The following is a 17,464-nucleotide window of genomic DNA, read 5'->3' on the forward strand; positions in this document are numbered from 1 at the left end:
AATCTCCATACTGGTCGACGCACCGCAAATACCCACAAATATACATACATACATCGCGTCCGTTTTTATACATATTATTTTTCTTTTGTTTTTTATCCAATTCTTCTGCTTTTGCTTTTTTCTCTTAATTCTTATGTATTTTTATTTTCTTGTTTTCTTATATAGACCATTGGGACGCATTAGGTTCCACCTGTAATTCCACAATGGTCCAAAACTATAAGTAAATCAATAAGAAATATATCAAAACGTAAATAAAACAAAGAGTGCAAATTTAAATAAATTTAATTTCATTATACAATTGAGAGGATATGTACACAAACTTCATCGACATGATTATAGTAAAAATATATAAAATTTACACATCCATCCATATATAGGTATATACTATCAATAATAAAATAAAAAAAAATTGCGTACAATTAATTTATTATGGCATACTTAAAATGAAAACAAACGTATCATTTATTTGGTTATGCACGACATTAAACAATAATAAAAAGATATTATTTAGACATACATATTTATATCAGGCACAAAATGTCTGGTCCCCGAACGAGGTAGCAAAGACCTACCCGCTTCTTATTGATTTGGTATAGTCGCTTTGAAATATATATTTAATAAAAAAAGAATCAGTCCATTACAAAATCTCTATTTCAACGAGACTGATTAGTATACACTCTACACACACGAACGGAACTGTACCTGCAGAGTTGTACTGTACAACCGCCTAAATTCAATTAAATGTATAAGATACTTGGATAGCCTTCTACGCGAGAATCTACTACTATACAAGAGTTCTAAAAAAAAACAGATATATAATATATGTAAATACCCTCACGAACAAGCAGTCAAATTTGCCTTACGATTATGAAACAAATATACAATGGAATAAGTAGTGTTTTACAAATGTCGTGAAACACCGTTCAACGCAACGAGCTTTCAAAAAAGGATTGATTAAATTAAACGATCACAGGAGCGGAAAGATGTGTATATGCGTACTTTCAGTATAAAAACAAATCATCACAATAATCATTCGATACAATACGTGTATAATAAAAAGGCACTGTCACAATATAATTATTATTACATAATAGTACCGACTATATTAATATTTTTACTATACATATTTCAAAAAGTTTCTCTTTCAGCTGATAGTCATACCTAAACAAATCACAATTTTAATACTAAATTATTACATAAGATTTATCTAACAAAAATAATAAATTAAATAATACATACCGAAAACAATATTATTCTTTTGTTTTTGTATAACATATTGATTTTGTTTTGCACGAACGTCTAAAGAGACTATAAAATTGGCCATGCCTGATTGATGGATCCATTTACTTATATTGATGACCAAAATGAGCAATATGGCAAAGTATGAAAACGATCGGACAAGAGGCAAACTTTTTCGTGAATTGTAATCGTAAGTGAAACGTAAAGGAGGTATGTAAAAAAGACGTTAAATCTATTTTTGTTTATGCCAAAAAATATATATATACGTATAATGCATTCACAGATCTGTTAAAATATATAATATTGTTAAATAACTTAAAAATTTACAATTATCAACTAAAATTTAATACATTACATATATATAGAAAATAAAAATGATTGGAACAAATTCCCTAACAATGAACTAATAAATTCAACATTCAATACTGACTTAAATGATATATACAATGTTTGATATTAAATTGTTATTATATGAACAACTATATCAGGCTGCATAATATCAATACGACATTAGACAATAGCTTGATATAACATCAAAAAACAAACAACAGTATCACCACAGTCAGTAAGTATCAAACGTTGAACTCGGAGCAAAGGGGACTCCAACAATTAAACAAAACCAAATTCATGCTGTAATTATGTACATTGTATAGTAAAAAGTGTGCAATACCGTCGAAGCGCATTACAAACTTTGACGTAAAACAAATAGGAATTTCTTATACAATATCTAAGAAATAAGACTCATGTCACCGTTGAGCATATTTAGGATTTTAAACCTAAAGTCTCTTATGTATGTATATATAAATATAGGTGCACTTCATTCAGTCTTTTCATTTATCAAAAAAATTGACAAAAGGCATAGTTTGTATCAAAGTTTGCAACGTGCATGTGCGGAAGCGTTACTATTCTAAACGGGCATTGGAACGTATTGTAAGCGGAAGACTAAGCCACCGAACGGATATATCTGCTCGGCATTGCACACCACGTCAGATTAAAACCCTCTAGAAAAATTCACAATTTGATTTTCAGTACATGTTCGATTATCGGAAAATAAATACTGTTTTTTATTAACTCATATGTACCTAAAGACAATTTCATTATATAAACTTACGTTCATATATATACATATATAGATCATGCTATTGAATAAATATCACAATCGACATTATTTTCTTTTTGCATACAATTCATAATTTCTGCAGACTAGAAAATTGTGTATGTAAAAAAATATATATATATATATATTATTCAACGGAGCCCACTCGTTTCAATAATAGTGCAGCCGAAACAAGGCAAGATCTAATATATTATTCAAATATCGCTGACAAACGAAACGGTTCGGTTTTCACATCCACAAATTCATTTTAGTATCGAACAAGCATAAATAAACGTAAAAATTAAATATTATACACAGTTAATACGAATCTTGCATGATATTACTGACAAACATTCGCATGTAAAGATTGAACATTGTTTCAGCTATTCGATTTCGATCACGCAGGTCTGGTCGGCAGACCGTCGGGTATGTGATCGACATAGTTTGCGGGAAATTGGCCTTGGTTGGAGCTGAGCTCTCCATACAGCCACTCTTCGTTCATCTTCGCTAATACTTTGATCTTGGAGCCAACTGCGAAACCGAGATCACCCTCTTGCTGAGGCACAAAATCAAACATGGCGGTAACGTAATGAACAATCTCCTCCACCACTTCAGTCTTCAGCGGCACTTTGATATCGACAAAGTTGGCCGGAAACATGCCCTCCATGCCTGATCTCGCTCTACCGTATAGCCATTCATCGTTGAGCTGACGCAGCAACCGAATCTTATCGTTCGCCTGAAACATAAAAATGTCATAATAAATAAAATTATATGAACTTGCTTAACATTTAACCGTTTGCCCGCGGCCGACTTCTATGGAAGCTTTGCGCGACAAGTCTGTAGCGCGGCTGTCTTCCATAGAATTTCTGAACTTTGCACGGAATTTTGAGCCTTATGTGCGCCTATTTCAACTGTTTTAAGGTTCAAAATTGGTTGAAAATATTACTGAGAGTTGAATGCCATCTATTTAATTTGCTTAAAATGAATATATACCAGTCAAAATTATTATATATTATGTATTTTATTGTTTAAAATAATACTTTGTGTTAATTAACATATCTGGTTACTTGAGTAAATATTAAAATCTGTATTTAAGGTCGAAAACTCGATTGCTAAATTCGCGAAAAAGATTGTTCGCTATATTTATTGCCTCGGGCAATGGGTTAACATTTAAATACAATTTTATCAGGAAAAAATACGTAATATTGAACTCAATATAATGGCTGATTCATAATTTAACTATTGCAACCTTGAAATTTTAAACCAAAACAATTCAACATAATATGTATGTAAATATTCATCTGTAAGATTTGGCCAAGTTTAGATAAGATCATTCCAAAAAACATCAATTAAACGTCACGGTCTAAATTAACAAAGCTCACAAGAGCGTTACTAACCTTAAATGGCAAATCATCATTATGCGATCCGGGAAAGTCGTACAACGCAATTCCGTACGGCTCCTCGTCCACTTCAAAGTCTTCGGTCATAATCGGATTCAGCCAATCTCCCGACGGCGTGTCGTTTGCAAAGAAGTCGGTGACGTCCAGAGTCGGAGGCGGTGGCGGAGGCATAGTTGGCATCGGCGGCGAGTATTCACCTGATTCAAAGATGTCTTCAGGCGCTTGGTACGTGCTCTGCAACTACAAACAAAAAACATATGCGTCAGTCGAATGATGCCAATTTGTGGAAATTGCAACGCCCACTACGAACATTACAATTAAAAAATGCGCACTTGTTTCAATCAACGATAGCGTTTCCAAAGATAAAAAAACAAACAAAAAAATTCATATCAAAACATAACAGCCTACCAGGAAATGAGATATGCTCGGAATAACCATGATAATTAATGTATGCAAATAAAACACACTTTACACCTACGGCAGTTGCTTAAAATATAACGTATACATACGTATTGCAAGGCGTTGCCCAAGTTAATGAAATTTGAAAAAAAAACCTTCAAAAGTCTCCCATCTAAAGTTAAAGTACCATGAAATAGTTGAAAGCTGTATATTTTTATAACAAAAAAAACATGCATTATTTTTATATATGTACATCGGCAACAGCATAGTGCACTGATAGAGCCATTGCATATAAGTTGAGTAGTCGGGTATGGGTTCAAGTCCCGGTCAAATACGCTGCTGGCGAGATCTTGAGGTTATTAAAACAAAGATCGACCGTCTCCTGCTAGTATTTTCCGATTTTCCTAGCTTAATTATTGTGACGGATCCAATAAATCGGTATCCTCCCCGGCAGATTCTCGCAAATTCGAGTTACAAGCCTCTCGAAATTGTTAAATCTTATAAAATACAACCGACATGAAACATTCGCAATTTGCTCGATTGTGCATAGATATCTCTATTGTATTCTATATCCTGTTATGTTATGTCCTATTATGTATGTTAGTATGTGCATATTTATGTACAAAAATAGTCTAACCATATGTTTCGCCTTGGGGTAATACCTGTCATGGCACATATTGTGTTTTTAATAAAAATGCAAATCTTCTGGTGTACCTCAAGGTGCTGTTTAGAGATCATTACTGTTTTCATTGTTAATTAGCGATATCAACATGTAAATAGAATAAGTTAAGACTTGCCCTACATAACGTATTTCTCGCAAATTTTGTGTATCAAAAAACTTGTAGATTGTCCATAGATTTCTCTATTGTATTCCATTTCCTATTATGTTTGAAAAATTGCAAGTACGTACAAAAATGATCGAAACATATGTATCGCCATGGGATAAATCTCGCACACTTCACTAAAAGTCTCGATCACGGAACATCTGGCACCTGAAAATTCCATCCATCGAGAGCAACCCATGCGAACTTTCGTACTAACGAGAACTCGAGTGCCAGATATTCCGTATTTTCAATTTTCGTGACAACGATTGTCGTGTGCGCGATCACAATGTGCGAAATAATCCGTTTATCGATGCATGTATATAATAAAATAAAATAAAGATGTATATAAAGTGTTTTTTCACGCTTAGATCTATCTATCTACAAGCTCAACATTATAAATATAAATCAATGGATATCCAAAGTCCCCCAAAAAATTAGCAATTTTGACTTGGGCGACGCTACATTAGAAATACCTGAAGGCATATATAAATTTGAAGTGTGAGATATGCACCTGTTCAATTTTTACACATTGGCAATGTCATGACTGTTTACTTAGAGTTGACGCGTGTGTATTTGTTAGAATCGTACGAGTTCAAACGCAATAAAATTTCAAAACACGTGAACAAAGTTCGCACTTATCGGATAACAACGAATTTGCGATATCATTTAAAAAAAAATATAAAAACATACGTATTTTCATTATCCATTTTTGTATGCTGGGCTCAAATCGAAACGGCTTACGTGCATTGATAAGATCGAAGTAAGAAAGTATATATTTACATATGTAATACAATATTTACACGTGCTCACTATATATGGGTGTACCATCATATCTAGAATCACTGGCGTTACACGTGCCATAACTGCCATTGAAACTATCGCATTGTCATTTTAATATCGCTCATTATTTTGAGACACGGGTGCCGTCAAATCAGACAATGAATTGAAGTTTTTTGAATGGTTAAAGAAACTCTACAGTGCCTTTGTAAAAGAAATAATAAACAATACCTGCGACTGTAGAGTGTATCGAGGTGCCGGCTTCGGTGAATACGCCGGCGGTTGTATGCTGTTCAGCGTCGAAGACAACAACGCAGAGTTCCTCGGAGCCTTTGGCCTGGCCGGCTTCGGTCTGATAATAGTCGGAATCTTGTGCGTCTGTACTTTGGGCACGACTGTTTTACCGTTGCACAGAGGATCCAAAAAGTCGGAATCGTACACGGGCCGAGTGACGGCCGGCTTTTGAGCTGGCTTCGGCGGCGAGAACGGATCGAATCCACCCCAATTGTCCCCCTCGTTGTTTGGCGTTCTGTTCGAGAAGAGATCGAAGTCGTCTTCGAAGCCACTCTCGGCCTGCGAAGAGTTGCCACCGTTGAAGTTTGAATTGCCGTTGGCCGTCGAGGTGGTTATGTCGGAGCCAAAGCTGTCCACGCTGAGGCCGTCGCTGCTGGATCTGGTCGTCAGAGTCGGCGAGCTTGGAGGTGACGATAGATCTATCAACGAAGCCACGGCCGTGCTACTGAAGTTATTGCTTTTAACGGGCGGAGGTATCATGTGCGATTGGAAGTCTCCGTTGGGGGTTGCCGGTTTCGGTTTCCTCGCCATTAGATTTGACAGTATCGTCGGTTTTCTATTGAAGTGTGCCGGCCTGGAGGGTATGTCTGGCTTGGACAAGGCGGCTCTGTTGAATTTAGGCGGAGGAGGTCTCGGCGGCGGCTTCTTCTTCTCCATCGGTGCAGCGAAAGGGTCGTCCGAGAACAAGTCATCCTTCCAAGAGGTGCTGTGACTTTGATAGTGGGACGACGGCGGTGGAGGGGCCGCCCTCAGTGGCAGTTTCATTCCTGGAACGATCAGAATCATAATCAGTATATGAGCCATTTACTCTCATGTACTTTCATATATGTAAAACGAGGTAGTCCAAGCCTTCCAAGTCCTCAAACAGGTCTATTCATATTACTCGTTCATACTATTCGGCGAAATCTCGAATCACAACCTCTTACTATCTACTACTACATATAGAAAAAACAATACAATCTACTACTACATATAGAAAAAAGTATGGCAACACTAAACCAATGATTCCAAAGATTTAATGGAAGATCTATGTCTAATATAAAAATCGACACAATATCAAGCTACCTATAAATATAACATTTATCCTTTGCAATTTAGTTGCAACGACTTATGTAAGTTGCAGCGCATACAAACGAATCATTAAATAGTACTGGTGCGTAGGGGTGGGTTCAGGATCCAAATGAAAGGCTCAAGTCGCTTCACAGCATTTATTGAATGATCCACACATAACCAGCACTTGCTCCAGAATGATCTGATATGGCGTATGTACCTCATTATAAAGGACAGGTTGCTCAGCACAGCTTCCCCCATCCATTTATGTGTCTATTGTCTAGGCACGTACAGTTTTAAGTGAGTCTCACACTCTCACCCGGATTCTGAGAATTCTAGCAGGTACTTACTGAGTACCTAATCCGGGTTCGTACCTGTTCGGCCTAATCCGGGGGTCTATAGTCCACCACCAAATGCACTTAGACAGCAGACACTCTCTCCCATGTCCCCACGTTACAGTACTATAAACCAATTACTGTAATCTACAAACAGTCGACAAAAATCCGAATTGAAAAAAGTGTACAAATTCAGGACGGATGACTAATACAAGTTGAAAATTTTGAAGCTAACGACTCCCGAAGGTGATAAGTATGTGATCAAAAAAAGAATGATTCGACATTGTGTTCCGAGGGTCAAAAAATTAAAAGATCACACAAGTCGACACAATAATTGGCGATATATTGAGATAATTGAACGCATACTTGTCCGCACGTGTTTTTGATCCCGCAAACACAATGTTATGGGTACCGTAAATGTGCTAACAATTGTGCCGTCTTCTAATGTATGCAATATAGTCTTGGAGCCTATTTACAAGCACTAGCCGCCAATTACTATGCATATTTAAAAATTTTATCTTATCAGGGATTTGGAACCGTTATTTTTTTGGTATGCCACAATATCCAAAATGATTAAAATATTGAGCGGGATGAAGTTTTTAGTCTAAAAAGCATTTTAATGACTGACAGCACTGCTTTCCTAATTCCCACCGTTCACTCTATTACGAATACGATATATTGTAACTAATTGTAATAAGTTGTTGTGAGTGGTGAGCCTTCTGTCAATTTGACGGTGCTCTTGTAGCACTGATGCATGCTTAAGAGTGGCAACACAGACCAACCAAGTGGTAAAAAATGGGATCAGCAGGTAGTTTCAATTATGATTATTAATCATTACAAATGAACTTTATCTATTTATGTGAGATAATTTTTTTGATTATTTACGGTTCAATCAAGGTTGACGTTTTTAGGAAAAGTAATCACATGCAGTTATCTAATCAAAGTTATTTTTTTTTTCATTTAATTTGTATATACAGATGGAAAAATATTGAAGATAAATGCAAGATAATCATTTCGATACATTCTAATTACTTCTGACTAATGAATGTATATATTAATAAATTATTGTGTGAATCACTAAAGGAACGAGCTGAAAATGTATTCAAAAAAGAAAAATTAATAAGAAAGTTAAAAATTTGCACACAGATGTTTATGCAATACTCATTAATGATTGTTCTCTTAAAAGCATGGAACTTTGAATGGACAATCAAATATAATTAAAACTACTAATAAAACACGTCACTCTGAGGATAGCTGATTGAAATTTTCATTCAATAGAACAGAGACCAATTATATTGAACGAAATGGAAAAAATGTTAAGAACCACTAACAAAACAAAATTTCACTTACATACATATTATGTAAAATGTGCAAATTCAAAATAAAACTGAAAACAAACATTGACTTGTTCTGAAAAGTAAACTAAAAACTACGGAAAATTGACCTTGAATGACAAATAAAATGTTGAGAACCTCTCTAACAAAAAAATGTAAGATATCGACCATGTAATGCAAAAGGACCAGAAGTGCAAAAAAAATGGATTTGAGAACACAAAAATACCCGTATATGACGGGCTGAAAACCAGATTGGTACAAGTGACATTTTTAAAAAAAATCTGGTTTACTAAAATAATAGCATATATGAAATACTATTATTTTTAAATTGTCACTTGTACCAGTCTCGTTTTCATATTTCATATATTAGCTAAAAATACCGTGATAATTTTTTTTTTAAGATCTTTACGATGTTTTATTTTTTATAACATAAAAACATATTTAAAACAACCTCTTCTTTTCGCTATAACAACAACAAAAAAATGCATACCCCAGTTCTTAAAACTCGATTTTATCGAAACTGCAACATGATTGATATGTCAATACATATATTAAAATACTTGACACAAACAATCTTTGCAATCAAAACACTTGATGATTAAGAATATGTTTAGAAAACGAATCGAAAGACATTATAAAAAAAATCGTAAAATCGAAACAAACACACATTACAACGACTTTCATTCACAATGATATTATTTCTTTGACCAAAAGCAAAATTGTTGAGATATACACAAGGAAACCTCACAAACACAAAAGTATATAATATGTATGTAAATATATTACTTTTAAACTAACGCTCATTCCAAATTCAATTACCATTCAAAACCACCTAAAAATCCTTGGAAACAAATCACGACAAACAAGGAACCAAAGTAACAACCGAGCCGAAGCACAAAACTTCCGACCTCGGACACGAAGAAAACAGTCACAAACCAGCGACAGCACAAAACTACTACATACATACAAACCACCATAATTTCGTTCAAAAGCCAACAAAAAATAAACACCAGCTGACCGGCACGGCACGGCACGCAACGACAAATTGCAAAACGCACCAGCACAAAAAAAAAACTCATCATCACTCGAACAAATTTCAAAAAAAAAAAAAACAACCAGCGATACTCAGAACGGCAAATAAAACCAACGGAAGCACACATCCTGCGGACGCAATTTGCAACGCGACCGATCCTCCCATGCTCACCTTCGAGCGAGGAGAGACCACTGCGATGACGATGACGATGACGATGATCTCGATACAAAAGCGATCGGCCTCGATCGGTGTGGCAGCTCTAATGTCGACAACCCGACCGTTGAGCAGATGATGCGGCCGTTACTAACTTGTGTAGTACTAGCGGTGCCTGGCACCACCCACCACCCACCAACTACCACCACCATCATCATCACTGATCTACACTTCGCACACACCCATAGGTGGATTTTTTGGGTGTGTGCGTCGCTCTTTTTACTCTGACGTCCGGTCTAGATGCAACAATAACAGAACAGAAAACAGGAAACGAAATCGAATACGGCAAGAGTTGACGCAATACGACGTAGTGTGTGCTTGCTTTTCTACGCTGGAATACGCCCATTGATTATACCAGTTCGAGTCTGAGCTGCGTCTGTCGTGATTGTCTATTGAGACAAGTCCAAGTCCGCCGCTTATGTCACATTGATCAGTTGGGGCATAGTGGCAAACTTTTCTGCATACTTAATGTATACAATTAATGAGCAGAACAAAACCAGAGCTATAAGCAAATTGGTTGGGCAATTTATCCTGGTAGTGGGTAGTATGCAGTAGCTCTTTCAAAATATTATCAAATAGTGGATTTGACAAAAGAATTTCCGACAGATTCGTACTGGGTACATATGTACATAAACACGGTAAGTTGCAGTGGCAGTTCGTGAGTATTCATAGGAGGAAGGGCTGCAGAGATTAATTAATGTAGTAGCTCGTTGACCATACCGGCGATCAAATACAGATATAAAAAAATACCATTTACGCGAAAACCATGTGAAATGCAAAGGAGGTATGTAAAAAGGAGCATGCATATGTACTTTAACTGGGAGTCTGCAGCCCTGCAGCCCTGCAGCCCATATGGATGGTAAAACTAGCATGCATTTGTACTATACTAGGTCTGTAGCCCTGCAGCCATTGATGTATAATACACTAGATCCACCCTCACGTGCTATATTTGTCTCCCTTTTAGCGCATGCACAGTTTCTCTTAGTAGGTAGGTAGGTACCGCTGCGTCGTAGGGAAAAAAACCCAACTTCCCCGGTAGTTAAACCCCCCGCACCCCTCAGTTAGTGAAGACAAGATCTCCGACCAAAATAACACGTCAGGGCCCATCTAGTGTATTATACACCAATGCCTGCAGCCCATATATAGGCCACACTGGTCATTTTATTGTTATTATAAATAATAAATTAAATAAATAAATATAGACGAGCCGCCACTGGTAAGTAGATATACAGATAATAATTGCAAATGTAATACGAAACTGAAACGAAATGTAATTGGCCATCGCGGGTCGATTAAATGCGATAGCATATCGTGGCGCTCTTTAATGTATATGTAAGCCAATTTTGACTTACACTAGGCCAAAACTTGACAGAACGTGCGCTGCTGTATAGTATGAATAGAATTAGTCATTTCCATGCACTGCTGTACCGGGGGGTTGCCTTGCAGCGATGGATAAATAGTATGAATAAACTTAAACAAAACTTCAAAAAGCCATCTTGAGAAGAACACGTGGATTTCGTCGATAAATTATAACTGCAACTTACATACTTAAAATACGATATTTCGTATTTGATCAACCTACGCGAGTCGCGTCGCTTCACTGTGCGTGCTGACGAAGCACGACGCGACTGGACAACACTTTTTTTCCCTTTTCGAAATAAAATAGTGAATAAACGAAATACTTCATATTTTCTGTTTAAATTATTTAGTAGAAACCTGTATCTTACATATAAAACAAAAACGGCGTATGTACATAAGTCGTTTGTGATTGGCTGTCGTCAAAGTCGTTTCTGATTGGTTGGATTGGTCAAAGACGTTTGTGATTGCTCGTTCGTTCAATAATTTGTTTTTTTTTTCGATTCAATTAATAAATTTAAAACAAATGAAGATTGTTTTCATTTAATCTCCATTTACCGAGCGAAGCCGGGTAGCACCACTAGTATTGTATAAATCGCATATGTTATACTATATAAGGTAAACATGTTTCAAAAAAACAATGCGCCACAGCCGAAAATTTTACGAATATCAACAACGTTCAAGTTTTAAGCCATCAATGTTTACGACTATAGCAAACTCAGATGTGTCGTTCATACAGTGGAATTTACTAAAGCGAGGCACTTACATACTTTAGTTACAGGTAGTTTTCAACCCTTTTTTACCTGGACAGGTGTGCAGTGCAGGAACGTGGACAGGTTGTTCCTATCGAGTCATTCAAACTGTTCGAAACGTCGTAAGAAATTATTTATTGCATACAACACTTATGTACGTATGTACTTGACGACATCAGCATTCTGCATACATACCAAATATTGATATTAACTATAGCAGCGATACTAGAACATGATCACAGATAAGACCATGCGACATTCGGCATGAAACATTTATAATCACGTGTTAATTAATTGCTAAGTTGAAAAATTCCCCCCCCCCCCATCCCCCTCCAGATGGTAACTGGGTATGACTCAGATCTGGTAGTTTTTTTAAAGCACCTGTTCGTCAAATTTCGACAGACCAATTATCACAAGCTGCACGAGCCATCCAGCTGCCGTGTATCAACTATCAGGAAGCAGTGCTAATGGCAGAAATTTCACCAATACAATTATCACAGGCCACGTTCAAGAGCTGATGTAAAAGGAAAAACGAGACGGTTGCACAGACTATTAATTAGTACTGAAACTTCCGAGAAAGTCACATCTAAAAATGGATAAAGTTACATGAAAAAGTTCCGGAATAGGAGAATAATATCAGAAACTGGAGAACAGAAATTTCCTAGTGGATCATTGCTTTAAACGATTCTACCACTTATTAAAATCTAGTATGTAAATGTTTGTTACAAATCTACAGTTTTCAATTTAGAACCACCAAATCTTATAGAAAATTTTATGAAAAAGTTAGATTTTTATCCTGAGCAAAGCAGGATAATTCAATATATGTATATGAATACGTGCGTAAACAGTTTTTTTATAGATACGTAGTTTTGCATATGTAAAAAACGCTAGCAAGCCTGATCTATGCTATGGTCATCCAGGCCAAAACTCCCTGGGTTGTTTCCGGTGATATTTTATCTTCTTATTGAAAGTGATAGATAACAGCGACTTCTTGTCTTGTCAAAATAATAAGATCGTACGAATTAGCAATGACATAAGACACACCCATTCACAGCTGGATTTTGTCTAGGCATGCCGTGCCGTACGATTCAGCATGTATGTTAAGCCGTACGTCTATTCGTGACGAATATACGATTATTATTTAACTTTTGGCGAACAGATGACCGTTATAGAAGTCATGCGTAAAAGCGAGAATGTCGTGACCCACTATGTAAACAAAATACTTCAGATATTGATAATTGATATATTTGGTCACTCGAATAAATCTTAAAATATATATTTATAGTTGAAATCTGTTGGTGAAAAATACGAATTGGCTAGAAAAAAGGGCAAAAGGTCAAATCAGCAGAGACAACGAGACGGCACACTCTGGTAGGGACAGAAAGACGCGATGCGTGCGCGCGGTCGGACGTGTTTAACACATTTACAAAAATTTCGATTCAAAAACAAAATAAATCTACATAAACATTCGTAACGGTTCTGTTTTTAACAAGCAAAAATTTTCCTATGCTGCCTATTATACCTCATTCCCGTCAACTTTGCAGTACGCAAAATCTAGATCTCGATTCTCATTGTTCAATGGGTTTAGTCTTTAAGAATTTAAAATACGCGGTTTCTATCGGTTTTTCAAACGCACCACATGACACGCAGTGTTGGAAAAGGCAAAACACCCAAGAAGACAATATGGCCGAAACTCACGTGCTCGTTATGAAGGATGTCAAAGATGCCAAAATACCACCTGAAACAACTCAGAGCAGACGATCCTGGAGATGCCACAATAGGAGAGCCTACCTCAAATAAAATGGGATAATGCTAAGAAAAGAGAGAAAGATAGAGATTTCTATTGATCAGAACATCTTAGTTGACCAATAAGGATTCTAAAATCAATATCCCGTATTATATAATATTGAGAGTATTTAATTAAAATTCTTTTGAGGTGTGTGAGATAATTCATAGCACACGCATTAGCGCTTTAAAGGTGAAGGACGCGAATAAATCGATGATGGAAAAGAATATGAGACATGCCTTAAGGCGAAAGTCAAAAGTATTTAAAATAAAAATTACATCAGATGAAGCGAGCAAGGTTCTTTTCGTCAGAGCACTTTCAATTCGCAACATAATTGGCGCTGATCACGGCAACGAGAAACTAACCAGGTGAAAAACAAAACGCACACACACAAAGAGAGAGAGAAGAGAAGAAATTGAGCAAAAGAAAAAAAATGAAAAACAGAAAAATTTACTCTCCCTAGAGCTATATGTATATCAATTGAACTGTCAGAGTGCAAATAATAAACAACGAGAGGCGTCAATATCACAATGGCGAACCAGTTCTTTAATTGAGTCGGTAGGAGATCCTTCCCGAAGACGTCAACGGATGAGGATCGTTTCAAACGTCCGCGACAATTTGTCCGTGTTAAATTCTGCGAGAGTGCTTTTCTATAATCAAAAACAACCGAGGAGTGTGCGAAATGGGCATTTGGACAGACACCAATCACGACATTGGCGTGTGGTCAAAGCAAAGAGCTGATGCAACACTCGCTGATATGAATTCGGTGTGTTTTGCATCAAGATGTGTATATTTTGAAGCAGTGCTCGCTGGGTCAAGGGTGACCAAGTTGAGTAATTTCGTTTCGAGGTTCAAAAGTCGCTTCTTTATGCTAGATAAAATCTTATTCTATAGAAGTACGAAGTATTTTCAAAAATATGTGAGTTACTTGGCATACTTACATATTATCGATTCTAAGTGTAAACTTCTATATATTGAAGTTGTCTGTTTTATATTATTATATACATATATACCTAACAGGTAAACCACAATGCGTCTTCCTGGTCAATTGCAAACAATGCAGCATTTTTATTACATAAGTCGCTGAATTACGAGACACTGAAAACTCTAGATCAACGAGACATCTATGAATTTTAACTTGTACATTAACCCTTTGAATATACGCCGAATACGAATACAGCCTGAAATACGCCGATGGGCGTTGTTTTTTGAGTATGTAAAAATAAACACGAATACTACACGCAAAGCATTTCTTTCATTGAAAAAAAAATGCATTGAATCCGTGTCAATGTTTATAATTTATAACCATAGCAGAATTTCTCGACGGAATTCCCTAGCTGCTGAGTATTTCAGATTAACGAAGAAGGTGGAACTAATTTTGGAAAAAACATTCATTAATAGACTTATTTCGTTTGTTTTATATTGTTGCAAGATATATTAGAGAGTCTAAACACACCTTTAAAAAACTTACATCCTCAGCGATAGTTATCTAGGGTTTGTTTGGATTAGCTACAATTTTTTAAACCGGCTTTCTATTGAATTTCTAAATAACTCTAGTTGGAAATGTTGGCGAAATTTTCAGACTACAGGGTTAATCATCCTCAAATAGTGGTGACACAATAGGTAGGAAGATTTTTAGCCAATTTAATCGAGGAACCGTTTCAACAACGATGTCATAAAAATTGGCAAACTCTGATAGGAAACGATCGACCTGGAATCACATTGGATCAATTGAAATGTGACTTAGCATGAAACAAGAATTTTTCAGGGCAAACTCTACGGTCAGTGCCGCCAACTGTACTGGAACTGCCAACGACAGAACCATTCACATAAAGAGTAGTCCTGTTAGCCTTTGTATTATATTTATTACATTTACAACTCTTCACTTGGACTCGGCATATTATCTTTTGACCAAAATATATCAACGTGGGATATGTGGCTCGGATATGTTGCGTTGATAATAAGCACCGAGAGGTCGCCGGGTTCGATCCCGTGAGCTGACCGCGATTGAAAAGAATTTAGTCCGAGTATAATCTTTAATGCTGCTAGTCAGACTTGGATATTTGTGACTCCAAGTCGTTCTTTTCCTATCAGAGTTTGCCAATTTATCTAATTTCATTGTTGAAGCAGTTACTCCATCAAATTGGCAAAAACTAATCCTAATCAATATGTCACCACTTTTGAATATGACTTAAAAAATGTTATATCTATTACAGATTCAGACCAAAACTCATCCCCTGGAGTGTTTTCGGTGATTCCAATATTAGAATAAATGTAATGGAAGCATGTTGAAATAATAAGATCTTACAAATTAACAATGACTTAAAGATACGTCCATCACAGCTGGAGTCTACTTAGGCATACCGTGTCGTACGATTCAGTATCTGCGCCCTAATACCTCGTTACAACTTTTTCTTGAATCTGGCAGCACCGTTTGAAGAGAAGAAATTCAATAAGGAATCTGTTTAACGTTATATTCAGAATGTGTTTGTATTAGAAGTAAGATTTGTACTATAGATTATGCCAAATTACCGAAATAAGTTGGAATTCGGAATTGATACGAAGCAAAAAAAAAGTTTGTAAAAAAAAAGAAAAGTGAGATAAACAGAACGAGGAAAAGCGACACGAAAACAAGCCGGAAGAAAACATTAAAATATATTTAGATAAAACGCAATTCGGTACGCATCTTTTTAGCGTGACTAGAAACCAACAACGTATAAAGAAATTATAATAAAAATTACATTTGGAATCTTATATAATCTTTCGCTTAATAAATTCAAGCGAATAATTAAACACACAGAAGGTTATGAAAGCGTTATGGGTATTTTAAGTTTTGATAAGACTCTGGACATATATGTATGTATGTGCATACATATGTAAATTTGCAACACGTCATTATCAAAGACATGTCTAGAGTGGCAATCAAATTGAATGTGATAAAACAATACGAATAATAAGCTAGATCAAGACAAAGATAAAGACCTGATAAGGGACACAAGGTCGTTAGGAAGCAAAACAATTCCTAGAGGGAACCAAAAACACTAACGAATCGAATGTTTCGAAAGCAATATGAAACTTACTTATGATTAACCTATGTATACAAATATTTCTTGTATACTATTGAAATAATACTGAAAGGAAGAAAAGTGAATGTTTGGTATTGCCAAATTTGGTACAGAACTGTCTCATTTTTTTTCTTCTTATTTTGGTTTCGTTTTCGTATTCAAGCGCGATGTACATAAATAAATTCTCCACCTCTAAGAAAGCATTACTACTTTTATTCAACAAGTGTTTACAGATTACATGACCCAACAAATGCTCAAAAACTAAAAAAAAAATCATGATATAGTAGACAGGAGACATCTGATCAAACCAATATAAAAATCGAGATTCTAACATAAGAATGACATAGTGGAATTCAATATGCATTACTTTTTGGCGTAAACTCAAACCATACCATGGACATAGACTTCATAATGTGGTAGTACCAGTGGCGGCTCGTCCATATGGATGCGGGTCTGCAGCCCTCCCAGTATATTACATAAGCATGCTAATTTTCCGTCACGGGGGCGTCGG

General features: G+C 36.1%; 2 protein-coding genes across 4 annotated transcripts in view; one reads left to right on the top strand and one right to left on the bottom strand.

Annotated features, from left to right (window-relative positions):
• LOC143917127 (E3 SUMO-protein ligase ZBED1-like) overlaps positions 1-17,464 on the top strand; it is a 93,049-nt gene that overhangs the window by 52,806 nt on the left and 22,779 nt on the right. The window lies entirely within an intron of this gene.
• The window catches only part of LOC143917114 (uncharacterized), a 52,631-nt gene continuing 35,267 nt past the window's right edge, over positions 101-17,464 (bottom strand). For 2 of the 3 annotated variants that reach the window (XM_077438515.1, XM_077438514.1), the window contains exons 2-4: positions 5,967-6,796; positions 3,733-3,975; positions 101-3,071 (exon numbers count right to left, since the gene is read on the bottom strand). In XM_077438515.1, the coding sequence (XP_077294641.1) occupies positions 2,733-3,071; positions 3,733-3,975; positions 5,967-6,796 (1,412 nt within the window). In that variant the 3' untranslated portion in view covers positions 101-2,732. Of the gene's footprint in view, positions 3,072-3,732; positions 3,976-5,966; positions 6,797-9,952; positions 10,253-17,464 lie in introns of those variants that run through there. The other variant, XM_077438516.1, reaches the window with a different exon arrangement.

The sequence above is a fragment of the Arctopsyche grandis genome, chromosome 9, assembly GCF_051622035.1.
Source record: "Arctopsyche grandis isolate Sample6627 chromosome 9, ASM5162203v2, whole genome shotgun sequence".
In the NCBI taxonomy this organism is placed as follows: domain Eukaryota; kingdom Metazoa; phylum Arthropoda; class Insecta; order Trichoptera; family Hydropsychidae; genus Arctopsyche; species Arctopsyche grandis.